This window comes from Gymnoscopelus microlampas (assembly GCF_963454915.1).
Source record: "Gymnoscopelus microlampas genome assembly, chromosome: 6".
NCBI lineage: Eukaryota > Metazoa > Chordata > Actinopteri > Myctophiformes > Myctophidae > Gymnoscopelus > Gymnoscopelus microlampas.
Genome location: NC_139943.1, coordinates 39,155,236 through 39,182,796, shown reverse-complemented (window position 1 = coordinate 39,182,796; position 27,561 = coordinate 39,155,236). Strand labels below are relative to the sequence as shown.

The 27,561-nt window shown below is 39.4% G+C and overlaps 3 protein-coding genes across 3 annotated transcripts; 2 read left to right on the top strand and 1 right to left on the bottom strand.

The window, feature by feature from the left end:
* Nucleotides 1-316: 316 nt before the first annotated feature.
* Nucleotides 317-10,316, top strand: acsbg1 (acyl-CoA synthetase bubblegum family member 1; the record flags this gene model as incomplete). Its single annotated transcript, XM_084059568.1, has 14 exons — nucleotides 317-360; nucleotides 1,981-2,048; nucleotides 2,743-3,011; nucleotides 3,133-3,221; nucleotides 3,418-3,538; nucleotides 3,881-3,961; nucleotides 4,060-4,209; nucleotides 4,512-4,688; nucleotides 5,265-5,446; nucleotides 5,857-6,090; nucleotides 7,638-7,855; nucleotides 8,029-8,168; nucleotides 9,849-10,095; nucleotides 10,237-10,316. 14 exons carry the CDS (start codon nucleotides 317-319, stop codon nucleotides 10,311-10,313), a joined length of 2,097 nt encoding a protein of 698 aa, XP_083915694.1. The 3' UTR covers nucleotides 10,314-10,316.
* A 150-nt stretch (nucleotides 10,317-10,466) lies between these two features.
* LOC311047268 (isocitrate dehydrogenase [NAD] subunit alpha, mitochondrial-like) lies at nucleotides 10,467-18,706 on the bottom strand. The gene is made up of 11 exons (XM_084059923.1): nucleotides 18,575-18,706; nucleotides 16,466-16,528; nucleotides 15,891-15,974; nucleotides 15,374-15,488; nucleotides 14,552-14,739; nucleotides 14,093-14,226; nucleotides 13,903-14,005; nucleotides 13,733-13,797; nucleotides 13,458-13,542; nucleotides 13,118-13,270; nucleotides 10,467-11,418 (listed from the first exon to the last, which is right to left on the bottom strand). The coding sequence occupies exons 1-11, from the start codon at nucleotides 18,599-18,601 to the stop codon at nucleotides 11,335-11,337; spliced, it is 1,101 nt and encodes a 366-aa protein (XP_083916049.1). The 5' UTR covers nucleotides 18,602-18,706; the 3' UTR covers nucleotides 10,467-11,334.
* A 1,779-nt stretch (nucleotides 18,707-20,485) lies between these two features.
* Nucleotides 20,486-26,606, top strand: arsa (arylsulfatase A). Its single transcript, XM_084059881.1, has 8 exons — nucleotides 20,486-20,841; nucleotides 21,853-22,093; nucleotides 22,386-22,604; nucleotides 23,340-23,509; nucleotides 24,122-24,246; nucleotides 24,710-24,837; nucleotides 24,934-25,036; nucleotides 25,128-26,606. The coding sequence occupies exons 1-8, from the start codon at nucleotides 20,615-20,617 to the stop codon at nucleotides 25,421-25,423; spliced, it is 1,509 nt and encodes a 502-aa protein (XP_083916007.1). The 5' UTR covers nucleotides 20,486-20,614; the 3' UTR covers nucleotides 25,424-26,606.
* The last annotated feature ends 955 nt before the right edge of the window (nucleotides 26,607-27,561 follow it).

The following is a 27,561-nucleotide window of genomic DNA, read 5'->3' as shown; positions in this document are numbered from 1 at the left end:
AAGAGAAAATTATAGTCCCACTGTTTTACATATGAAAAGGCAAACTCATTCATATTCTGTACATGTTCTTGGGAGAGTAGACCACTGGACTTCATTTTGTAATCAGCAACAAGGTGGCATGCATGTCTTTCATGACCACATTCTCTGTTCCTTCCCAAGGAGTTTGATGCTGTTACAAGTGGTGCTTATCTCATGGGGAAATAACTTTTATTTTTCTACAGCCCACTACACAACTTCTTCTGGGTGAATTGAAAGGATCCAAACCAGTGCAACCAGCTGTGAAGACACGGCAAGGTCTATTCTAATAAAAACAAATATGGAATTTCTTAATGAGGAGGATGTTGCTAACATTACTATCAGGTAAGAAACCATTTACTGAGGAGGCGGTGAGTCAATAAACTGATGCCACTCTCTTTCAAAGCCTTTGGACTAATTACAGATCTTATTGCAGATTATTTATCTTTTATCATCTATCTATATCGCTACTTGTGAAAATTCTTGTTAGAGACGATGTTTATGTTAAAGATAAAAAAGAACCTAGTTTTAGGACAACTGGTATGTCTAAACAGCTGTTTGAATACCACAGGCCATACAGTTTGTTGGGGGAAGTGTAATGTTATCTGAGAAGGGATTCAGGATATATAAGTGTGATTTAAGACAGCCTGAAGGTGAGGAAGATAAAGGGACCTTCCCACTCATCTGTTGGTGAAACCAAAGATATATTCGTCACCTGGCTAATGTGGGGGTTTGTGGAAAATGTTTTAATTTGTTTTGTTTATTGTGAATTTGGGAGGATGCATTGGTTTTGAACCAAATTGAATCAAGGCCTTGATTAATGTGGATGTTGTTGAATAGAGAAGTGTGAACACATTGACATTGACACAAAAGATGGACTTGTTGAAAGATATATCTTTCCAGGATATATCTATCTATATATCTATCTACACGCAGTGTGAGCTTGTAGATCTGCTATTTTCACTTTTTGGGAAGAAAAGAAAAACAAATACATGTTTGCCTATAATGATAAGCCCAAAACAGGACAACGGGTTAAAAGAGGTATTAAAATCATTTTAGATTATAGAATTTGACTTTTTATTGGGAAATCAGTGGTATGAAGTAACTAACTACATTGACTCAAGTACTGTACTTAAGTACACTTTTGAGGATTTTTTAATTCACTGGAGTGTTTCCAATTTTCAATACTTTTACTTTTACTCCACTACATCTCAGAGGCAAACATTGTAATTTACTCCTCTACAATTATTTGAAAACTTTAGTTACTAGTTACTTTGTAGATTTTGATTGTTATTACAAAACATACATTAACCACTTAAGCCCTATATACATTTCAGCCATTTGAGAATAGTCGATCTACAAGCTCACAATGAATGATGAGTACTTTCTACTATTGGCACTTTAAGTACATTTTGATACCATTTGAGTACTACCATTTGAGTACTACCTCTGTGGGAAATTAACAAAGGTACAGATAGAGTAATCAATCACTCGCAAACACAGCTGGTGTATGTGAGTGAAATGGGGGGGTAGAACAGCATGTGGTAAATGTGTGACAGCTGAAGCAAAGCAAACAGGTTTGTCACAGGTCTGTCACAGGAGATACCGAGAATAAAAATAACATTGTTTGGATAGTTGAATTGAAAAAGAAAATCTATCTATCTGTCTAGCAGCAACTGGTGGTAAATGAAAAGTCTTTCAGTGAACTACTCTGTCAAGCACAGCGAGAGGGGTTTATCTGCGAGTACACTGTCAAATCCTCAGTGTTCATTTATCCATTTGCACACTCCCAGAGCTCAATCACCACTCAGTATTTTACAGTGTACCTAAAGCCTGACATTGTGCTGGGTAAACAATCAGAATTACGTGATCCAATGTGAACAGCAGCCTGGACCACCCATCCATGGGACCACCGGCTGAATGTGAAGCAGCGGGGTGCATGTGAGTTTCTTTTCTGTGTTTCAGTCTCGTGTCTTCAGCTCAGGGGTCAATGGCTGACGGTGAGGAAGAGGATGAAGAGCAGGTGTCTGTTGGTGAGTTACATACAGGCAGTGGTGGAAACAAGTACTAACATGTTTGACTTAAGTAAAAGTATCAATACATGCAATGCAGAACTACTCTGTTACTTCAAATCTTTTGAAAATAGCAGATCTACAAGCTCACAATGTGTCGCATTGTGAGCTTGTAGATCGGCTATTTTCAAATGGCTGAAAATATATATAGGGCTGAAGTGGTTAATGTATGTTTTGTTATAATGATCAAAATCTACAAAGTTACTAGTAACTAAAGTTTTCAATTGTAGTGAAGTAAAAGTACAATATTTGCCTCTGAGATGTAGTGGAGTAGAAGTAAAAGTATTAAAAATTGGAAATACTCTAGTTACTTAGTTACTTTACATCACTGCATACAGAGCAGGGGTCTGCTGAATAAGAGGACTGTGATGGTGGAGGATTCTTTGTCCAAAGACCCTACTGTTATTGCCTAATATTGGTCTGCAGATGGAAATCCAATCCTGCTGATATAAGTATTGGATTTGAATATGGATTTAAACTCTCTCTCTCTCTCTCTCTCTCTCTCTCTCTCTCTCTCTCTTCTCTTTCTCTTTCTCTCTCTTTCTCTCTCTCTCTCTCTCTCTCTCTCTCTCTCTCTCTCTCTCTCTCTCTCTCTCTCTCTCTCTCTCTCTCTCTCTCTCTCTCTCTCTCTCTCTCTCTCTCTCTCTCTCTCTAGAGAAGAAGAGCATAGCAGAGGTGCTGTCCAGTGCATGTCTTGCTCCAGCGGACTCTCTCTGGACCTCTGAGGCCAGTGGCTCAGTCAGGCTGAGGATAGAAGAATCTTGTCCAGAAGAACCTGTCACAGTTCATCAGATGTTCAAAGCCTCTGTGGGAAAATATGGAAGTATGTATGCACTGGCCAGCAAGAGAAACAACAAATGGGAAAAGGTCACTTTCTTGGAGTACTATCAGCTCTGTCGGAAAGCAGCCAAGAGCTTTCTAAAGGTATAGTTCCCAAAAATAGTGTTACTGTTAATATACATATTTATATTTATATATATTGTAACGCTCACTAGAAATTAGGTATCAGTGTCTATGAAATAATTCTTTATGGAAACGTGTGCAGCTTGGTTTAGAACGATTCCATGGAGTGGCCATACTAGGATTCAATTCAGCAGAATGGTTCTTCTCAGCGATTGGCGCCATCATTGCAGGGTGAGAAAGAGACCTTCTATAGCTACAGTAGCAAGCATGGCATGGCTTACTCACTGCATTGAACTGACCCAACCAATGATTGTGCACAATATATACATTACTTCCCTACATCCCTCACATTCTCCTTAGGTATGCATTGCTAACTTCATTTATGTTATTTTTCTACCTCAGTAATATTTCATATTCTTCCTTGCAGTGGGATAATGACAGGGATTTATGCAACCAACTCCCCAGAGGCTTGCTATTATGTGGCCAGTGACTCCAAAGCTAACATTATTGTGGTGGAAAACCAAAAGCAATTGGATAAGATATTGCAGGTATCGTTACTTCAGTGTATGCAATAGGGATAGTTCACCCCCACAATAACTTTTTTTCTATCGATTTGTCACCCCATGGAGACTTGAATTTAAAAAAAAAAAATTTGCATTCCTAAGCCAATAATTTGATGACCGGCAGTGGTTCTGTTAGGAGACACAAAGAGTCTCCTTTGTGTCTCCTACCGGAACCGCTGCCTACCGGTCCGCTGGTCATCAAATTATTGCAATTTCTTCTGGGGTGAACTATCCCTTTAAGACTAATTTATGCTTCAGTGTTGTATGACATGTTGCTTGACCCAAAGCAATATGTCATACAACAAACACTTTACTCTTATGCCACAGATACGTGACAGACTGCCGCATTTGAAAGCCATAGTCCAGTACAGTGAACCTCTCCAGCAGAAGCTACCCAATCTGTATTCTGTAAGAAATTCTGAAACATAAACCTATTACACTGACTGAAGTGGCTTTTGAATTCAGATGATGACACATAATTATTGTATGTTGGTGTTTTGGGACAGTGGGAGGAGTTCATTGAGCTGGGTCTCGATGTTTCTGAGGAAGAAGTGGATGACATTATCAGCAGTCAGAGAGCCAATCAATGCTGTGCCCTGATTTACACATCTGGTACCACAGGCAAGCCAAAAGGAGTCATGCTCAGCCATGACAATGTAAGAATAGTGTGATTACTTATCTGTCTACAAATCAGATAATTACAGTATTTCAATACAATTACATGCACTGTATATTGTTGCCACGTTTTTATTGGCCATTATCAGGGTGGGGTTTCTCACCCCCCTGAATGTGATGTAATATCAAAATGGCCGGCATGTGAATAGGTCAGTGGTGACTGTTTACCTGCTCATAGTCAGACTATGAACTGTACAATAGCCTACAAAAGACACATACTGTAATAAGGCATATAGCATAGCCAAGTTCCCACCCTGTCCAACCAACACTCTGATGCATTTAGATCACATGGACTGCCAATCATGCCAGCAGAGTTGGGGACATGCAGCCTGCTGACACTAAACAGGAGTCCTTGGTGAGCTACTTGCCCCTGAGTCACATTGCAGCCCAGATCTATGACCTGTGGACGGGCATCCAGTACGGAGAGCTCGTATACTTTGCACAGCCAGATGCCCTAAAGGTAAGCATAGGCCCTACATGGTATAATGTCATGAGTTTAGAATTGATTACTTCTGAAATGTGTGACAACAGCCCAAAGATGAAAAGAAGAATAGTTTTTTCATAGGGATCAAATGTACTGACATATCTATTTCACATGTTTCACTACAATCATGTATTTGGAGTTTGAATTTTATTTTATTTTATTTCATTGTAATCTCATTGAGACCTGAGGTCTCATTCTCAGGAGAGACCTCAGGTCATTATGGTGATGGTTACAGTTTGCTACCATATACTAAAGTCAGTATAATCACTGCTGACTAAGAATACACAAAAATAAAATACTGTACACATAATATTTACCGAATAAAATATTCTTCAGACAGTGAATAGAGTATTACTCAAAACTCAAGTACATCATTTACACTGTAATATCCTGTGTAATTGTGTTAATGTATCCATCTGTACCTCTGAGAGTGCACAAATGTTGGATACATTTCTTGTACATTTAAATTATTGAGATTATATTACTGTGTAGTGTGTAGAGTATTACTTTCCACTTCTATTAGAGTTAAGTGAAGATACCCTCTTTCTTTAGGGTAGTTTGATAACAACACTGAAAGAAGTCCAGCCTTCATCTCACATGGGTGTCCCACGGGTGTGGGAGAAGATGATGGAGAAGATAAAGGAAGGAATTAGTCAGTGTGGATATGTGAGAAAGAAAATGGTAACATGGGCCATGTCTGTCAGCCTGGAAACAAATAAAACGTGTACACAAAAGTAAGTACTGATGGAGTTTAACCACTTAAGCCTGATACATCATACAACGAAAAGAGCTGATCTACAAGCTCACAACACATTATATCGTGAGCAGTTTTGGCTGTGCAACACGTGTCTAAATGAACCACTAGGCGTTGTTTGAGAATGTTGGCCTCTAATGTGCCCAAAATAGGGATACCAGGATTAATGCGGTTACGTTATTATTCAACAGCATAAAGGTAGTGTTGTATCCTGACAACATTTTTATCGTTTTGATCTGTTGTATAAAAACTCTGCAGCTCTACCTAAACGACTAGTAGAAATACTTCTACATTCTAAATCATCCACACCCATACTTAAGAGACATCCATTTAATTTAGGCCTATACATTCATGGTACCGTACAACATTCTATGTTTTCTTTCCTGTTAGAAATGAGGAGAAGCCCTTTCTCTTTGCCCTGGCAAACAGCTTCATACTGGAAAAGCTTCGTGCTGAGCTGGGCTTCTCTTGCTGTCAGAAATTCTTCTCTGGAGCGGCACCAATTGCTACTGAAACCATGCAGTTCTTCCTAGGCCTCAACATCCGATTGTATGAGGCCTATGGCATGAGTGAGAGTACAGGACCACACTTTATGTCTGGTCCCAAAGCTTACAAACTACCGAGGTAAGCCTAAAGCAGATAAACATCACACTAACAGTATTCATTTTGAATTATGGCTTTTAAAACCTCTTCACCAAACTGACAAACGGCCGGAGATGTACAGAATCAGATCCATCACCCAGACTGCATGACGCCACTGCAGCTTCTTTCCTCAAACTGACCAGCTTCTCAATACTGCTGAACCACTCTGAATTTCTTGCACAATTTAATAACTTTCAATGTCACTGACTTACTGACTTAAGATAGAAGATATTAAAGGTTGATATGGTTTGTTTTGTAAATTGTTATTGTCTCCGCCAGGCCGAAAGGCATGGCGAGAGAGTATGTTTTGCCCCCTGTCCGTCCGTCCGTCCGTCCGTGTGTCCGTCCGTCCTTCTGTCTGCAAGCAGCTAATCTCAGCCACAGTTGGCCCGTCGCTGTGAAACTGCGCACACACACTCCCTGGATGCCACAGCAGAACCTCTGCCCCACATTTCTCAGATCAGCCTGTCATAGCGCCACCATGAGGCAGACTTTTGCGAAACACATTTTTGGATATTACTCCTACAGATTTGGTCCAAACACACAAATCTATAGTCATGTGATCAACACGGATCTGTCCGATCTTCCATATTCCATCCTGATTGGCTAAGATTGGCTTCGAAAGTTTGCAGGATTGGTTCGTTTTGAACAAAATGCCTCAAATCATGAACGCAGCATGCGATTTCCGTGAAATTTTCCACAGAGATTCCCACTTGGCCCAGGAAGAAATGGCACTTCAAAACGTTCACATCAGCCTCATGGTGGCGCTATAACAGGCCGATTCACGTTTTTACCTATAACTGCACCGATCTGCGTGAAACTTTGCACGCACACTCTCTAGAGGCCAAGGAAAAACCTTTGCGCTGCATTTTTCACATCTGCCTTTCAGAGCGCCACCAGGAGGCTGACTTTTGTAAAACAAATGTTTTTCTCTTACTCTTTCAGATGATGTCCAAAAAACACGCAAATCGGTACACAGTATCTCTATAGTCTTGTGATCAAGATGGATGTGTCCGATATTTCATATTCCATCCTACTTGTCTAACATTGGCTTACAAAGTTTGCAGGATAGGTCCGTTTTGAACAAAATTCCTCAAATCATGAACGCAGTGTGCGATTTCCGTGAAATTTTGGATGCACATTCCCACTAGGCTGAGGAAGAAATGCCCCCCTTTTCACGTTGGCCTGTTATAGCGCCACCAGCAGGTCTAATTTAGCAAACCACATTTTTGGAACAAGATCATGAATGCAGTGTGCAATTGCTGTGAAAAGCCTAAGAAGAAAGGTCGTCGGGATCGGGAGTCGAACCCGCGACACGCTGTCAGGCTGGCATTGCAGCCTAGGGTGCCTGGACCGCCTCGCTGCGGCCCAGGCCGCCCTTTTGCTAGTTGTCCTGTGATTTCAGTTATTGTCCCACATTTCAATTTAATAGTAATATGTCCTACATACTGGCAATCTTTACCCCGTTTACACTCTGAGTACAAGTAAAGTGTAAACAGGGTAAGCGTTTCTGTGTATTTCTCTGACAGCTGTGGCAAGGTGGTCCCTGGTTGCCGGTACAAGCTAGCAGACATAGACTCTGCGGGGACAGGAGAAATCTGCTTTTGGGGACGTAACGTTTTCATGGGTTTCCTAAATATGGAGGACAAGATCAGAGAGGCGTTGGATGAAGATGGATGGCTACGTTCTGGAGACTTGGGGAAAATAGATGAGGAAGGGTTCTTGTACATCACAGGGAGGATAAAAGGTAGGACAGTCACACAAACAGCAAATTGCTGAGTTTGCCAATTTCAGCTTAGAACTGCCACATTTACAGTACATGGTGTTCTGTTCAGATAAGGGAGCGGGTCACTGTACACTTTGTCACTGCGCTCTGCATCACAAACAGCAAAGATGTCACGGTGACCTTTCTCTATTCAGAGCTCATCATCACAGCAGGAGGAGAGAATGTCCCACCTGTTCCCATAGAAGAGGCTGTGAAGAAGGAGCTGCCTATCGTCAGCAATGCCATGCTGATAGGGGACAAGAAGAAGTTCTTGTCACTGCTTTTAACCTTAAAGGTAATGCACATGAATAGCTGTGACTATGATAATGTTATACCAAAGGTCAAGTGTGATACCACTGTAACAGGTTCTGATTAGAGAAAGATGGATTGACAGTATTTTGGGGGAAAAGTTTTTCATCTTACATATCTTTAGTTTTTACCCATTTTTGTAAGATGGCACCATTCCCATCAACACACTCTGTGCTAACTCTAAGAGTGGGTTATGAACAGTTCAGAAACTTTCCTACCAATGATATCATCGATGGGATTCCAAGCTAATATAAACTACAGCCTCTCTCTTACTGGAAAGATAGCACACAAAAATAAAGAAAAATAGTACCGATGATGTAGGTGGGTTTCTGAACTGTCCACAGCCCACCTCTGAGACACAGATTGAGTAGACAAAAATGGTGTAATCTTATAATGAACAGAAACAATTATATGAAAACAAGGTTGAAATGGTCCTTGCGGGATCCCCTATTTGTAACTATAGCTTTCAGGACGGGAACCCCTTTTGGGGTTCTTGTTGCTATGTACAGTAGTATATAGCAACATACATTTGTTGTCATTTTTGAGTGAATATTTGAAGTTTTTCAGAAAACTTGGGTCAGGATTTAGAAGGCGTTTTTAGAATTGGCCTCACGTCTAAATAACAAAAATAACAACCAAAGTTAAAGTCAGATCAAATGAGGTAGGCAACTACAAAAGGGCCTGGTTAAATCAAATGCACAAGGAGTCTTAAACAGTCTGTCAGTCCTTTTCAGAATATTTGTATCCATGTGGTGTGGCCCCGATCTCATGCACTGCAAGAACAAGTCTTTTGAGACAAATAAGGCTCTGTGTCATTGGAAGGATGCAGCCTATTACCTTGGTACTTAGTTAGGAATGTTCCTTATTCGGCTCCAGTTTTGTCCAAAAGATTACATGAATTGTAACTTACATAAGTAACAGTGCAGTAACATATCTTTTGATGCAGCTTTGGTTTTTATCTGTAGTTTTGTTTTATTTTAAAGAAGAAACTGAACCTGAGGTTGAGGAAGTAAAAAAAAAAATTAAAATAACTTGATATGAGTACCCAGCCTCATCTTATGGTATATTCTATGCAGCCAAAGCCAACCCACATTTCCACCATGCAAGGAAACTAACTAGGACGTAACTATGCTTCCTACTGTAATAAGATGTTCCTAACAATGCTTCATACCAAGGAAACGTCCTTGCAAATGAGACATTGAGCCCATTGATTTTGTGTTACTATCAAATTGATTAGAGGTGGCCATACCCTGGGTCCCCATTTGTTGCCAACAACCCCCTACCCCCACTGCCATAACCATATCGTGTATCGCAATAACCTTTTTGTTTACAGTTGTAGGCCTTTTACAGGAAGGGGAACAATCTGGCTAATATAAAATGTCTAGTTGTGTACACGAGTATGAAAACCATTTTTTGTTTTTGTTTTAATTTATGTTTCCAAGAACATTTGCTCCAATCATCGGCTCTCATGGGTATTCACTGTGTTATTTTACTTGTGAATAATGAGGGCTCATGTGAAGAAGTGATGTAAATGTCAATAACTAAAACTAAAAATTTAAAATAAATGTAAAAAATGCTAAAATAAATGGCCACAACAGTCATATTCACTCGACACTAATTATGAATTAAAGATGCCATAACTAAGGTTTGTGTAATTCAACTTTAGTGCTGCAGCAGTGAGGAAAGCCTGGAGCCCAAAGAGGAGCTCAGTGTGGAGGCTGTAGAGTACTGCCAGCAGCTGGGGAGCCAGGCAACCACCGTGTCAGACATCATTGGAGGCAAAGACAAGGAAGTGTACCAGGCTATTCAAGAGGGAATCAACAGAGTCAACAATGCAGCCACCTCCAATGCCCAGTGCATACAGAAATGGATCATTCTGAGGAGGGACTTTTCCGTCTCAGGAGGAGAGCTAGGTAAATTCAAGGCCACATTGATTCCTAAACACATTAGTGAATGTTAATGGCATTGTCCGCTTACTGTATTAATGACAAAGTCATGTCATTTTCTAGTCAGGATTAATTGTTTTTTTCCCCCCATTTATTTTCAACCTCTAGGTCCCACAATGAAGCTTCGTCGGCTTGTTATCTTGGAGATGTACCACAATGAAATACAGAACTTGTACATAGATTAAGAGTTATGTATTGTATCTTGCCGAGGTTTTTTAATGTGTAAATGTAGCTTGCTATCAAAGTCAATAAGTCACCCACATGATCCCTTTAATTGAGAGGTCTTTCGTTAATGACATTTCATTGTATGTAAAAGGCAGAAGTAGGAGAGAAAATAATTCAATTTTATTTGAGAGCAAACTATGGCAGTATCCTAGAGACTAATAGTTGATAATACATCTTCAGAGTGGGGTTGTGCAGTGCAACGGGCTGATAAAAATATAAAGCTGAGCATAGTGAGCTTTATTTATCAATTACTGCCTTAAACTCATTTCAATTTATCTATTTTATGCTACACTATTTGTTGTAATAATATTTGTATAGGGCTAATGCCAATTTTTGTATTTTGTTCTACTTCCTGTGTTCTGACACTATTCCTACACAACAATCGTTACATGTATAAGAGTGATGGGAGTCATATTGAAGCCTTGCGTTTGAAGGAGCATGTGATATGTAATAGTTGCTTCCACAACAATACATGATATAAGCACTTACTGATTATGAATAACATTAGCCATTAGCAGTAACAAATGAAATGTGCTTAACACCTGATTAGGTTGAAATAATTAACAGCAATTACACACAATTTTATGTCCCATTTTTATACTCGGTGATCAGGCCAGCAGTCAACATCAGCCAATAAATAATAGAATAATATATCAGATTCAGCATTTAGAATGTATCTCACACATGTACAGTGGAAATGGTCAGAAGGTTTTAAGACGGTGCTTGTGTTTGCAGCATTAAAAATAAACATTCAGAAACACAAACTCTTGAATCTTGTTTAGAGGGCGCAATTTGGAGGAAACAGTCACACTGGCGTGACGTGGAGTCAACTGCCTCAGTGGGCTGTGTGTGTGCCTGACGCCAGTACACCGGTCCCAAAATAGGACCCATAGAGGTAAATATACTATTTAGTAACATGTATTACAGTGACAGTACAGAGAAAGAGCTAACCCCTGACAGTGGTTCCCTTTTAGTATCTCTTTACTCTGCCTCTTTCACCTTCTCACATATGGCTGCTGTGAATTCGGAGCATTTAGATTTTCCCCCAAGGTCTCCTGTCAGAACCTGAAACAGATAACATAAACACACATACAGTAAGGCTCCAATTTTACACTCTAGCAAAATTACACTTTGGTATAGGTTTGGGTTGTGTCGTTACATTTCCATGATACAGTAACTCCACATACTGACGAGATATCTTCAACAGTTGCTCCTTTGTTGAGAAAGTGATATCTCCCCCCAAAAACGTTTTTCTTACCCTGTTTTCAACCAATTCTGGAATTCAGTAATGTTTTATATTATTATAATTAATAATATTGTCATTTCTATTGTTTTCAACATTCTTCTCACTGTGAGTGCATTGACTTACATTGCACAGTGAAAGAGGTCTCAAACTCACTCTTTTAGCTCATCAATCCTCCAGCCGTCTGGCATTTTGTTTTAAAATACAAAATATGGTCATGGCCGACTTGGAAGGATATTAACTCATATCCTGCCAATAACGTATATATGCGTTCTATAGAATCCATCACTTGCCTGCCAATAACACATATATGCGTTTAAAAAATAAAATAAAATAAAATAAAAAATAAATTTGACCCAAAGACCAAGGAGATATGATTTTTCGAAGATCTAGACTCCTATCCACTTCCTTGTTAACTTAAAACTTAAAAATTCTGTATCTCGGCTCCTGAGTACTTTTTTAATTTCAATGAAAAATCTCTGGCAGACAACTGCAAAAAATCTGAAATAACTCTGGCAGGTTAAGTGTTAACAAATGGAAAAAATTACATCTTGATAATGTATAATATTGCAAAACCTGACACAGCATTTTATTTTTCTGTCAACTTCCTGTCTATTTTTCTATTTAAAAGTCCTGAACCTGGATCTTCTTACTAATTCAAATTGTAAAAATCCGTTGACATTTTTATTGAAAACTAAATAAAAAATACAGTGGTTTTGTAATGTTACATAAAGTGCTTTGTTCAATTTTGTTTATGTGAAAAAAAGAGAGTTTGGGACCTGTCTCATTGTGCAATGGAAGACAATGAGGAGAATATTGGTGTGAGCAACAAAGTAGGTCAGATTGTCTGTATCGGCCAAGAACGAGGGTGTCTATGTCCTTTTTAATGTGCTAGACCCCTGAGAGATGGATTGCTGAGGTGGAGCGCAACACCTACTATCAGCTCTCAGTACTTACCGCACAACTTAGTTACCCAAGCAGTGCCACTCATGCGCTGAGTTGGCAGTGCCCGGGATCAAACTCGGGACCTTGCAGTCCAAGGCGAGTTCTCTGCCGACTGAGCTACTCGGACACCAGTATGGAGAACTTAAAAAAACTGGATAATGGACTATTTGACCACTGTACTCCTGTTACTAAACGCTACTAATCTTTAAATCCGTTTTAAAATGGATTTTTATGTTGCTGTTTTATCTTTATTTTAAGCGATACATTTTGTGTTGCTGCTGTCTTGTCCATGACTCCCTTGTAAACATGGGACTACTCCTGGCAATAAGGTGAAATAAAAACAATATACATATATTTTGTATTATACATTTCTAATCAACAGAGCAACTATTGAAGGTATGTCACCAGACTTTGGAGTTACATCATGGCAAGGTAAGTAGTACAGAACACAAACCTCTACCAAAGAGTAATTCTACTGTAAATGAACACTCTTTACTGTACTGGGAGGTCCATACATGATGAAATCACCACACCGGAATTCGTAGAAGAAGGAAATAGCAAAGGCGCCTAGTGTACCTTTTTTTCTCTGATTGTATCAAAGCAGGCGGCCTGGATCTTCTTGCCGTAGCTGTGCAGGCCCATATGATTCAGCATCATGACTGCACTGAGGAGCAAAGCAGTGGGGTTGGCCATGTCTTTTCCTGCGATATCTGGTGCGGTTCCATGAACCTGACAGTAAACACATCATGTTCTGTCATTGTCAGGGTTAATGTTTCACGATGACCCTTGAAATGCTGAATTATGGCCTCAGGCAAACTTATGTTGCGTGACTTGTACTTTGACAATCTGCTATATATCAACAACACAGAACTATCTGACTATCTGTGCTGGAGGAAAGAAAAGCTATTTTCCTCACCGACTCAAAAATGGCAACACCGTTAGCGCCAATGTTTCCACTGGGAGTCACTCCAAGACCTCCAATCAACCCAGCACAAAGATCACTGCAAGAGTAAATAGAGTATATATATCAGGTCTTACATACACCATGCTATACGCTGACTATACAATTGTGCTTTATATTAATTCATTAAACACTATCATCTAACACAATTTGATTTCATACAGATATTAACTATGACTATAAACTAAGTCATATAAGAACAATTGCAAGCTATTAGGAAAACAAATGACCTCAGGATGTCACCATATAAGTTGGGCATCACAAGAACATCAAACTGTGTGGGGTCCTGTACCATCTGTGTAAAAACAAAGCAAAACAAAAATAAAAATAAACTGTTGAAAGCATGAACAATCGTGCTATATTGACTGCAAGTATATAAGATAAAGTTCAGGATACTTACATTAAGACACACAGTATCCAAGTACATCTCATTGAATTTCACGTCTTTGTATAGTTCAGCTGCCTCTCTGCACTTCCGTAGGAAAAGCCCATCTGATAGTCGCCTACAGGAGTCAATGGAAACAATGGAAAATAAATCCTTCAAATCCAACATTAACATGATGAACTGCCAAGTGCTGGACATAACTTACATGATGTTGGCCTTATGGACAGCAGTGACACTGGTCCTCTGGTTATTTCTGGCATATTCAAAAGCATACTCAGCAATGCGTCTGCTGGCATCTTCTGTGATGAGTTTAATACTCTGTACAACCCCATCAACAATCTGAGAAAGACATGGAAATCAGAGAACTCCATTAATTCTGAATGTTTTTTCTTGCATATACACCTACAAATTACAAGCAGCAGCTCTGTATACCATTTTCACTTAGCCACTTGAACCCTATCATCCCTATTCTGGGGCTAACATTCGGTGAAGATGGCTGATCTAAAAGCTGGCAACGTGTCCCAATGTAAATTGAAAAAATGTCATCAAATATATATTAGCCTTTATACAGTTTATATGAAGAGAAGGAGTTATACCTATATGTTAACTGACAAAGGGAGTAATTGAGTTGTGGAAACAATACACACACAGCCATGGTTCTCACCGTATGTTCAATGCCACTGTATTCTCCCTCTGTGTTCTCTCGGATGGTGACCAGGTTGACATCAGTGTAGGGCGTCTTGTAGCCCTCGATGGACACACAGGGGCGGACATTGGCATAGAGGTCAAAGGTCTTTCTGAGCAGTAGATTCATAGAGGGATGGCCAGCAGCAATTGGTGTCTTTAAAGGGCCTGTAGATTAAAATACAATTACAAATCACAATTTAGGCATTTAGCAGACGCTCTTATTTAGGCTTCTTTAACATGAAAGAATCTGACAATAAAGCCCAAAACACTGAACATGTACGTATGTATTACAAACTCCACCAGCCTACATAAAATGTGTTATCTACGCAAAAGTATTCAACTTTTTTTCCCCCACAAAACACAAAAACACATTTTTCTCCCCCTTTAGGGCTTCGACCGCTCGGTACTTGGTGCTCCGTAACCTTTTGTAGAGCAGACAAGTTTTATGTAGACTGACAGAGTTTCTCCAGAAGCATAGTGTGTGAGCTCTAGAGACACATTTTGTCAGATTTTCACAAAAGATAGACAGGATTCACTTTAAAAGTCAGCAAAGTGTTAATAATTATTCAAACCATGGATAGGATAACCACTTACAATCTGGCATCACTATTCTGGGCATGACATTATAGGCAAAAAAGTTTGTAGCTGACCTACATTGACAGCAAAAATGTTCAAAAATAGTGATAGCAGATCTACAAGTTCACAACACACTGCACAGCTATTTTCACCATTTATCTTTTGTATAATTATATAAAATAGGGCTTAAGTGGGTACAGTAAGGGTGTATATACTGGGATACCTTTGAGTCCAATTTTGGTCCTGTCCATGGATTCCTTACAATCAGGTGGAATCATCCACTTGCCACCAGGCCCCTGAATGGCTGTAACATTTCTCTCTTCCCACTGGATAGGTGCCTGAGTCACAGGAATATGATAATGTAACATACAGTACCTTAACAAAATGTGTTGTGTCATGCTCCAAAAAGGATGAAACATGTTTGATATTAGTGCATGACTGTTCCTCTAGCACCACCATCAGGCCAAACTTTACAGTGAGAAATGTGGAGAGAATTTTAGACATGGGTGGAGGTCTTCATTCTATTGAGTGCATTCTTCTTTTGATATATGCATCTGAAAATATTGTTGTCCTGTAACTGCTAGAGCGTTTTCAGGGGGTTGCAAAATTAATACTATATCTACAAGCCAAATGTTACACTTTTGTTTCGCAACAGGTGGACCCTGCCAGTAGTTTTTGTTATGTAACCAACTATTTGGAGTTCATAATCAAAAAGTGTCAGTTTCCCCATCAGTGCTTACTTTTGCTGCCTCAAATATCTTCACAACAGCCTGGGAGATCTCTGGACCGATTCCATCCCCTGGGATTAAAGTGACCGTCTGCATCTGTGGCAAAACAACCACAACATCCAATGTTGTTACATCTTGTGTAGGGCTGTAACGATTATGACATTTTACATCAATATTAATTGTCATACAAATAATTGCGATTAACGATTTAATTGTGTGGCTTTTAGGCCAGATGGTGTTCCTGTCCATGACAGACAATGACCGATACCAATAATCAAAATCAATAATGTACGACAAATCAATACTGCCTCGTATCATAGCCAAAATACACCATATTTTATATCTTATACTCGAAATCTGTTACAAAATAGTGGAAATAGCCTATCTACAAGCGATTTCCACCATTTCTGAATTTCTTTCAAAATGAACAAACATATTTCAACATGTAAACGATTAATTGCGATTATCTCAAATAATTGTGATTAGGCCATTATGTAATAATAGTGACAGGCCTAATCTTGTGTACAAGTATATAATAGTAAAATTCTTTTTACTCAAGTTGTAGGCCTATAAAAGGTCATACACACCCCACGGATAGACATCCTGGGTCTTGAAGCCTCTGTTTTCAGAGCTCCAACGACCCGCGACACCTGAAAGAGAAAAAAGAGACTTGTCTTAGAACAGGCCAATTTAAACTGCCATGGATATGTGGATAACCTTATTAACATGTTCAATTGTTTATAGGTCAGTGGGCTTGTTGACCCAGTTTCATAGATACACAAAACCATAACAGGCTAAGGTCTGGTCGAAGCAACAAATGGATCAATTACATAATGATTGCCTACTGTAGATAGGTCTGGACAACATCCCTGCATGATGTCTTAATCTGTGCTCCAGCCATGCTAATTCCTCCAGTGTATCAGCAGACTTACACTTTAGGGGAGGGCAAAACATACAGAATGTTGTCCCACTGTGAAACAGCAGTAAATGTAGAAAATCTGGCCATTTATTTCAACCACCCAGATAAGATGTTCTATCCTCTCTATGGAGCAATAATGACACTTTTCAAAACATAAGGCGATACAGCAAGATGCATTATAACAAAAGCAAAAAAACAGAATGAGCCAAGGATATTTCTTTTTCAAGTTTTGATTACTGCATATCATATGACAGGTCTGATAAAACATTTATGATGAGATATAATGGACATACATCTCTAACCCAATCACATTCAAGACAAGACCAATCCTTGTTCACTCTGTAATGTATAACATACTCAACAAAGGGAATACAATATATTGTGCCTCATGGGTCCAAGAGAGAAAAGACCACAGAAAAGCATTTCAATATATTGAAAAGTAAAGCATAACACAGAACAACATCTATTGTGTAGTGCTGGGGATGAATGAAGGAGCTGATCTGTAAAGGACATTGAGAAGGCAGAGCAGGATTAATCCATCTCTGTTGATGTCAAGAGACTGTTACGTCTCAGAAGAGTTAGTAATGCATAGTGCCAATGGAATGTATAACCTTCACCATGTAAGGTTGTCTGCCAGGCTGCCAGCAGGTATTTAGACTCAACAATGACATTTCTCTCATGTCCTTTAAGGATGCCAACAAAATGTAACCAATTAAGCCCTATTTCATACTTTGACACAGTGGAAAACTTTACATTTGACAGTTTTACACGTATTTCTATTTTTTATGCATTTTTTAAATTTTAATTATAAGACATTTCCAAAATAGGGATAGATTATTAATTATGTTATTAAATGATCGATTATCGATGTTTTATTATTATTCTAATTAGTTTGATTAATAGTTGCATCCCTAGTACCAAGTGACAAATATTGCCCCACACACACACGGGTCACGACACATGGGTTGGTTAGTTAGCAAAATGGAGAAGCATCTTGTCTAGTTAACGTATAACAGAAGCATGGAAGGTCACCTTGAGGTAACTATAACCATAAAGCTCATCTGAACGGTAGGTATTGCACTTGTGTGAGTCAATAAAGCTTAGATTAAATCAAAATGTCCTTTCCAGATCTGCCCTAAAATGCTACACAGGGGGGTGTTCTTAATCTAGCTATGTCTCTCTTTAGCCAGGAAATAGAGAACCAATCATGATGCTTACTTCCTCTGACTTGATTTTATTCTTGTCATTGATCGATAAACCCCACTTTCTCAGTAGATTAAGAATCTGCAGAGTGCAAGAGGAGTGTTTAAGAGACATTAATGGTTCACAATAACTAATCATCAGTGGCACAGGCACAGCTAACGTTAACTCTTCAGTTAACGTTAGCATTCTTGTGGCTGTATGACATTGACGCCAATTAGACCAATCGATTAGCTTATACAGCGAAGAATTAAATGAAATCAGGGACCAAGCTTCATCACTGACTGGGCGCGTAACAGTAAAGTAATACAATGTTAGTAACACGGCGAACGTCTGTGTAAGTCTGTCAGGTATCGATCCGGTAGTTAATGTTAGCTTGATGGCTAACTAACTAGCTAGAGTCAAGTTGCTATGGCTACAGGAAGAAGGGATAAGCTAGCTATGTGAAGTGTGGAGGACATTTAAAGGCCTTGGCGTGTCCTTCCCTCTTCAGTTCATTGTTAGCTGCCTGATAAATCTAAATCTGCTAGTTTGTTTGTTAACGAATTGTTACTGTTATGTGATGTCCATCACTTACCGTTGACCTCCATGCGGATCCTGCCATCCTTAAAGTGATAAAGGCTGGCACAACTGGCAACACTAGCACGCTGTCTGCCAACGGATCAGGATACACTGCAGTACCGGGAGCCAAGCTGCACTTCTACCAGACTGCCACCAGAGGGCAGGCACTCTATGACAATACCACGAGAGATGAGACACAAGAATTCACCAGCTGTTTAGGGCGTTGGTAAAGTGTTGTGTGAGGGCTTGTCTGACTGCTAGGCACTGTACTGTAAACAAAAGAAAACAATGTAAAGTAACTGAATACATTTACTCAAGTACTTTACTTAAGTCCAATTTTTAGGTATTTTTACTTTACTGCAGTACTTCCAATTTTCAGTACTTTTACTTTTACTCCACTACAATTATTTGAAAACTTTAGTTACTAGTAACTTTGTAGATTTTGATTGTTATTACAAAATATAGATTACCCACTTCAGCCCTATATACATTTCAGCCTTTTGAAAATAGCCTTTTGATCTGCTATTTTCAAAATACTTTTTATACACTGTGAAAACTTGTGAAATGGGACATTCTGCATAAAGTGAACTTTTACTTTTGGTACTTTAAGTATGTTTTGATGCCAATACTTTTGTACTTTTCCTCAAATACATTTTTATTACCAGACTTTTACTTCTAACAGAGTGTTTCCTCAATGCAGTATTGATACTTTCACTTAAGTAAAACATTTCACTACTTTTTCCACCACTGCTTGTAGGACAGACTAAACAAAAGAACAGTCATAACGACTGAATTCAAGGCTGGAATTGCACATTTTCTGCCCACAAAAGGAATGGTTACATGTCAAAGACATTTATATTAGGCACACAATTATTAATTGCATAATTTCTTCTCACTCACTATTTGGTCCTTTGTTGTAGGACAACACAACTGTATCGGACAATTTACAATGTCTATTCATTTTCACCCACTGTTCTTAATTGTGTCTATGGAGGCAGATCACCATCAAAAGCAGATGCTTTTTCATATCTTTGTTCATTTTAAACAGTGTTTAATAGACTGGATTGCATTACTTAACTGTCATTTTAGGATTCTATTTTTATTTTATTTTATCATATCTGACCCATTTCTGACCCGAGTCAATCGAACCAGGAATTTGAAATACTTATTCATTTTTCAGTGTCAATATTCTAAATAAGATTTAGAATGATTAGGATGCAGCAGGCCCTGCATCTTAATAATTCAAAATCTTATATTATTAATACTCTTTGGCAGTGGCAGGGAGTAGAATTTAGAAAATATTAGCAATTATTAGCCTATCTTATTTCTCCTTCACAGTCCAGACACTTTGACACAACACAATTATTTAAATAGGCACTACTACTATACTATACGTATTAGACTACATGTTGCCCAGGGAAACAATCAGTTTGACCTTGGCTTTATCAGCTGTAGGTCTACTAGACACAATATTTATCCTTGCACTGCACATTGACACCTCTAGAGAAGGGCATGGCACCAGAAAGAACAACTTGGACGAGTGGGCACTATTTCCCACCTATCCTGTATCCTAAAATATATGTACTGTGTACATTTTCATTTAGCTACTCTACAACAGCTACGCCTGTAGCCTATTATTCTATATGTATGTATGCTGCTACGTGTTTTGCTCTCATAATAATACAATAAGGATCTGGGTGTTTCACATCAAGATTTCCCCCAAAAGTAACGTTGTCTGAGATTTGTATGATAATAAAATATAAAACAAACAATCAGATCAACCACGTCAACTTACTTAGCGACCCCTGCTGACCGACTGGAACCATGACAGAATATAAAGTTAATCTCTCAAGGCAGAGCAAAAAAATACTACATTTCCCATAACAAATGACGTCATTGAGAGGCGACGTTTTCAAACGATCGCATGTGACGTTGTTGTTGTGGTTCCTCATTCAGTCAAAAGCTTCCTGGGTTCAGTTATATCAGTGTACAGTGGTCTGGTCTCTACTAGATCTCTCCCAAGCTCCACTTTTATAAATGATCAGTGCGACGTAAAATGGATCAAATCCCCTTTGCATTGTTAAGTGTGTTGCTTTTCTCCAGCTGCTGCTTATCGTCATCACCACCAAACTTTGTGCTACTTTTCGCTGATGATCTGGGCTTCGGAGATCTGGGCTGTTATGGACACCCCAGTTCACTGACTCCCCATCTGGACCGACTGGCCGCCCAGGGACTGCGTTTCACTGACTTCTACTGTACCAGTCCGGTCTGCAGCCCGTCCAGGTACTAGTGACAATGACAATCAGTGGAGGAAAAAGTACTCACATTTATTACTTAATTAAAAGTATCAATACTGCAATGTAGGAATACTCTGTAAGTAAAAGTCTGGAATTCAAAATGTACTTGAGTAAAAGTACAAAATTATTGGTGTCAAAATGTACTTAATGTACCAAAAGTAAAAGTACTCATTGTGCAGAATGTCACAAGTGCAGCACTGCAGGTAGTGACAATAACTGAATCAGAATCACCAGTATTACCAGTATCTTTCTGTTACAGGTAACAGGTGAAATAACAGGAAGACAAATAGCTGTGTCTCAATTCAATGTGTGTGTGTGTGTGTGTGTGTGTGTGTGTGTGTGTGTGTGTGTGTGTGTGTGTGTGTGTGTGTGTGTGTGTGTGTGTGTGTGTGTGTGTGTGTGTGTGTGTGTGTGTGTGTGTGCGCGCGCGAGCGAGTACGTGTGTACGCGCGAGAGAGAGGGGGGGGCAGAGAGAGCAGGACTTTGTCTAGAGTTGACAGCCAATAACTTTACAGTGGTGTTATCTTTTAGCGATAGACAGTGATTCAAATAGTTATTGCTCAACCAATTATTCAACCTATTATTTTTTTCCACATAATTGTAAAAGCCAAAGTCTATAGTTGGTCACTTTCCCTAGTCCAAGACTCATGGACTGGACTTTATTTTATGTATTCTGACATTCTGACATGTCAGAATCGATAAAAGAAATCTCTTGACAGTCTTCATCCAAGGCTAGCAACCCCCCTTATACACGATGGACATGAAATACTCAATTTGAGTGCCTCAAGCCAATTTTAGGCTGGTCCGGTGCATCTCAGGAGTGGGACTGGTCTCTGGAAGGCACTGGAGCATCTCGGACAGTTAAAGCCTTTTAATAGCAGGTTGCAAGTAAAAAAGAGTGTGACAGTGTTTCAATGTCAATACATCTTCATGACCTGATGATGAGAATATTACTGAGAATATCACTATATATCACTTGCTGCATGTTGCCTTTCAGGGCGTCTTTGTTAACAGGGCGCTACCAGACCCGTTCGGGTATCTACCCAGGAGTGTTGTACCCAGACTCTATTGGGGGTCTGCCACTGAATGAGACCACAATCGCGGAGGTGTTGAAGCCTCTTGGCTACGCCACGGCTGCCATGGGGAAGTGGCATCTGGGGTATGGGCCTAATGGCATGTACCTGCCTACCCGTCAGGGCTTTGACCAGTACCTTGGGATCCCCTACTCTCATGACATGGTCAGTGTCATTGACTTTCATTCCACTGTGTGACATGGGCGCATTTGGAAAAAAGAAATAAACTAAATAACCCTCTCACAACATGATACTTAGCACAAAAGTAAAATGAGACTATGAGGTTTTAATGTGTGGTGACTAATTAAAGACGTCAACAATTCTGGGAAACTATATATACAAATGTTTTGTAATTGTTCATTGACGTAATGCCTGATGCAATTTCTTAACTGCATAATAAAGGCTTGCAGGTATATGTATTTTCTTTCCTTTAATTCTTTCCCTCTTCCTCCCTCAGGGCCCCTGTCACAACCTGACTTGTTTCCCCCCTGATGTTAAGTGTGTTGGATTCTGTGACATTGGCACAGTGACCGTCCCACTGATGCATAACGAGGTCATCAAGCAGCAGCCAACCAACTTCCTGGACCTGGAGAGGGCCTACAGTGACTTTGCTACGGACTTCATCACTGCTTCAGCCGAGAAGAAGCAACCCTTCTTCCTCTATTATCCTACCCACGTAAGCATCAGGAGCAGACTGAAGCCTCATTTATACTACCAAGTTGTCACTTGCCAAAGAGAACTGATCTACAAGCTCACAATGTTGTTAGTAGGGCTGGTGACATGACTTCAAACCTTTGCCGTGATCACAATTAATGAACGATGAAAAGAAAAGAGTGAAAATAGCCGATCTACAATGGGCTATTTTCACTATTTATTGCATGCCACTATTATACAATGAATTATAAAATAGTGGTCAGACAAAAAAAAATCTATTACATTTGTTTGCGTCGATTCCTTGATATAATATATCAAGGAATCGACGCAAAAAAATGTAATGAGAAAAAATATATATTACAAAAACCTTCCTTCTCGATTATTTGGTTATAAGTCGGTTATTAATCTAAATATCGGTTTAGATATATTTCCGTTTAATTGTGGGTACTTAATTGAATGTACACTCATACTTTGCAAGTCATTGTAATTTGTTTGTTCCTTTACACAAAGTATATGTATGTCATGATCTCCTTGCTTAAAGTGAGTTTCACTCTTGTTTGCACAATCTCCTAAGTCATGCAAGTGATTGTGCTTAGAAATCCTATGATGAGAGCCAAATAGCTTTATGCTGGATATACTGGGTAAACAGTACCTGATCATTCAGTTTCACAGAAGGAGCTGGTGGCCCTGATATTTTGTATAATGAATGTATTTTTATTTTGAGTGACATTTTAAACTTTCTTCCAACCTTGTCCAGCACACGCACTACCCCCAGTATGCGGGTCCAGAGACGGCATTCCTGTCTCCGAGGGGCCCCTATGGAGATGCTCTGATGGAGTTTGACAGTACTGTGGGAAACATCCTTTCCACCCTGGAGAAAACAGGGCAGATCAACAATACACTGGTTTTCTTTACCTCTGATAACGGGTGGGTTGGTGCCTGTGTTCTGTGATGTGTAACCTAATTGGATTTATTGCCTGTTTAATGCCTGCCTTTACTTCTTTTCTTATTTTATTTTATTGGTTGTTGACAGGTTTAGGTGTATCTTGATTGTACTAATTAATGTGTTTTTATTTTATTATTATTATTATTATCTTTTTATAGGGAGAAAAGTCTCTACATAGGTTTAAAGAGCGAGAATACATCTTTTAATAACAAATTCTTAAGCAAAATTAAGGTACAGTAGGGTGAGTGATATTTGTTCAAATAAGTGTGAAATAGCTCTATATTCTGATATATTTGTTGCTATGTATATATACTGTATTTGTTCAGTAACAGGAGTTTCCCTGTCTCTCCAGCTCTTTAGTAAACAGCTTAAGCCTTTTAACCAGAATAGACCTACCTTTTAAAAGAGCAGACATTTTAATCTGCCATCACATCTATGTTTGTTTATCCTCTTTTCAAAGGTGAAGGAATCTTTTATCTATGGCGGGTAATAATACTATTCATGGCGCTCTTACAATCTGCCACATTATTGTCCTGTTATGATGTGTTATTGCCCTGTTATGATTGCCATGTTATTTCTGTCTCTGTGACCAGGCCTGAACTGATGCGTATGTCCCGTGGAGGTAACTCTGGTCCACTGAAATGTGGGAAGGGCACCACCTATGAGGGGGGCATGCGAGAGCCAGGCATCGCCTTCTGGCCCGGAACTATCAAACCAGGTCACTGTGATATAATGCACCACTTAATTTACCTACAGTCCTCTGTGATTGGACTGGGTATTATCAGCAGCCACTGAAGCTTAGGTTATCAGTGAAGAACACAGTCCATAATGGATAAAGTATCTCATAAAAAGAGGAGAGTTCATCCGAGTGCAGTTTGCTTCACAAAACAAGGTTTGGTTAATGCAACTGATTCGACCAGAACTCTTATATTGTAGTTGAATTCTGATATTCTGTGGCATTACATCATAATAGTACCTGTATCTGTAGTTAGCAAATGCACTGGCATTTTCCAATATTTGGGCATGTCATTATAGGTGAAAAAAAACAAAAATGCGTTGTGAGCTTGTAGAGTGGCTATTTTTGCCACATGACACAGTCATACTACAAAGTATTAAATGGTTAAGCTGCATATCTTTCTCATCTAAGTGGGTTTTGTGTCTGTTTGTCATGCATCTTTCAGGGGTGACCCATGAGCTGGCCAGCACCCTGGACATCCTGCCCACTTTTGCAGGGTTGGCAGCAGCCAAACTACCCCAAGTGCAGCTTGATGGATATGATATGACAGATATCCTAGTCAAACATGGAATGGTACTGTAGAGGCATCACACTTCTCATTCACCAAAATTCATAGTTTAGTTAATATCCAAATAATCTGTTTGTTTACATACATGTCTTGTTTTATAGAGTAAGAGGGAGTCCATGATGTTTTACCCTACGGATCCCAGTGAAAAGTATAGCATGTTCGCTCTCAGGTTCGGGAAGTACAAAGCGCACTTCTACACACGTGGTATGTATTGTTAAAATGTCTAAGAGGAAATATTTTGACCATGTCATATAAAGCAGGAGTTTTTCTGACACATTTGCTCATCATACTACAGGAGCCACCCACAGCGGTACAACCCCAGACAGAGACTGTGACATATTCGCTCTCCTCAAGGCTCATGACCCCCCAATTATTTTTGACCTGGAAGCAGACCCTTCTGAGAACTACCCTCTCTCCCTGGTGGGCAGACCAGACCTCCAGTCCCTACTGGCCAAGATCCTGAAGGTCAAGGCTCAGTTTGAGGCCTCCATGGTGTTTGGAGAGAGCCAAGTACGGAGAGGGGCCGACCCTGCATTGGCGCCCTGCTGCAACCCTCAGTGTAGCCCCAAACCCAGCTGCTGTCGGTGTTGATGAGGCAAAGTGCCAAAACCATTGATCAAACTGTAACTAGAAGGGAATGTATCAAAGGACACTGCACTGATGTCACTCAAGCAAACAAAAGTACATGATGATTTTTGTCAATTACATAATGTTGTGAACTTGTGATGATGTGTACTCTTGACTAATGCAGGATTATGTCTAAGGCCATTGAATTGTTTCCTCAGTGAGGAGGATGTCTAACTTCGGTTAAATTTATTTTCTAAATGTTAACGAGAATTAATATTGTTTTTTAATATGCCTGGCTTTTACTTGAATAGTATATGATATTAATTCTTTCCATCCTTTTTGTCCTTATGCTTTACCGTCTGTCTGATACTGTGGTCCAGTTAGACAGAACAATCTTCAAGCACTCCAATTACACATCAGTGTACTTGACAATCATATGAAGTTCAGTGTTTAAGTTATTCCAATTTATTCCAATGCCCCAACAATGATGACCACTGATAAATGATACAGATGGAGACAGACATTTTCGGACATCAAGCATATATTTTATTCATAAGACCAAACCCATGACAAGGCAGAGTGATTTTTTTTTTTGTCTTTTCTTTGTCTTTTTCTTCTTTTTTCCTTTGAATTGTACAAGTCCTTGATTTTTTTTAAAGGTAGAAGATAAGATACATTTGTTCCGTCACATATTGATTTGCTCTAGGTATAATGTGAAGAATCTTGTTTATGTAGCAAATTCGAAAGTTTGGTTTAACTGTTAACGCATGTCTCAGCGGCTAAACAGGACAAGTTGATCCTCGAAGGTTGGCTTGTGAAGCTATATGGACAGAATGGTTGTAACTAAGCCGTAACAAGATAGAAAAACAGAAACAAGGACGCACGTACAGGTCAGTGATGGGGGCGCGCTGTTGGAGCTCAAAGGCGACTATAATTGGCAAGAAGATGCAATAATAGTTTTCTTATGGCAGCCGACAAGGTCACTATTCAGCTCTAACAGCAGACTGGTCAGTACTCTGGTGGGTGTGTCACAGAATTATGATGACGTGACGTCTCACACAATGTGCCCTAAATGTGCTGCTGAAGCCTGTCTGAAGTGCTCATGGGCTTTGCGAGAACAAATACCAATGTTCATGGCAGGTGCTGAGTTGAGAGTTTGTGTGAATCCTGAAATAAAATGATGGCAGATCACAAAAAAAAGACTACTTTGTTTTTTTCTCTTTATCCATCAGGGTTATTCGTTTGGTTGTGATCATTTTTTTTTTGTAATTTGTCATTTCAATTATACATATTCATTTCAATAACATACTTAACATAAAGGACACAGCACTATCATTTTGATTCGCTATTATACTATATATACAGTATATACACAGTACCTAACAGACAGCGATACACATGTAGATAACACCCTACTGCCCTCTTGTCAACTTAACTGTCAAAGGAACTGTCACCATGGAAATCTCACAGATCTGAGGTTCTTGCTCTGTGACTGGTGATTGAAAGCAGCAGGGGATGTGTATCTTAAAAGCGATGACCTTCATCTACCCTGATGCACCTGATATTTGGGGACGTCTTAAAAACCTAGGCTCCCACCTCTGGGCTTCAGTTGGCTGTATCGACATACATTTTTAAATCTGCCTCTCTCCTCCCTCTAATGTTAATGCTGCAGGCTACAGTATGCTAAAACAACCCCTCAAATTATGTGTAAACATCGACCACCATGAAGTTAATCCAAGGAATACATGAGAGAACGTAGCCATCTCTCCTAACCTGCAGAGTGCTGGTTATATCAAAGCATCAACCTCAGAAAATAACAGTTGCCTATACAGTAAAATCCTCTGTGGTAATTCATTGATTTGTAACCCAGAGATTGTACAATGTACTGACACATAACTACTACTGTACTACTTATTGTCATCACAATCCAGTCATCTATTTCGCCAATTTAATTTGCCAAGTTGGAAAAAAAAGAAAAGATGGAGACTAGTGGTATCAATGAAAACTACAAGTGTTAATTTAGGGTTTAACACTCAGTTTAGTTTTTTTGCTGTGTAGTGTCGCAGGGAGTCTAACAGTCAGAATCCTGCTAGTATGGCTTCAGATTACCTTTGCTTTCTTGAACCTTGAAGTTGCATTGACCACTGCAAAAGCATACAGTT

Bases quoted from the DNA above. Each gene is read 5' to 3' on its own strand.
- arsa (XM_084059881.1), top strand. From the start codon at position 20,615: ATGGATCAAATCCCCTTTGCATTGTTAAGTGTGTTGCTTTTCTCCAGC. The intron at 24,838-24,933 runs GTACTGTAGAGG...CTTGTTTTATAG, and splicing joins TCCTAGTCAAACATGGAATG to AGTAAGAGGGAGTCCATGAT. The intron at 25,037-25,127 runs GTATGTATTGTT...ATCATACTACAG, and splicing joins AGCGCACTTCTACACACGTG to GAGCCACCCACAGCGGTACA.
- LOC311047268 (XM_084059923.1), bottom strand. From the start codon at position 18,601: ATGGCAGGATCCGCATGGAGGTCAACG. The intron at 14,006-14,092 runs GTAAGTTATGTC...TGACTCCTGTAG, and splicing joins GTCCATAAGGCCAACATCAT to GCGACTATCAGATGGGCTTT. The intron at 13,271-13,457 runs GTGAGGAAAATA...GTTTACTGTCAG, and splicing joins GTGTTGCCATTTTTGAGTCG to GTTCATGGAACCGCACCAGA.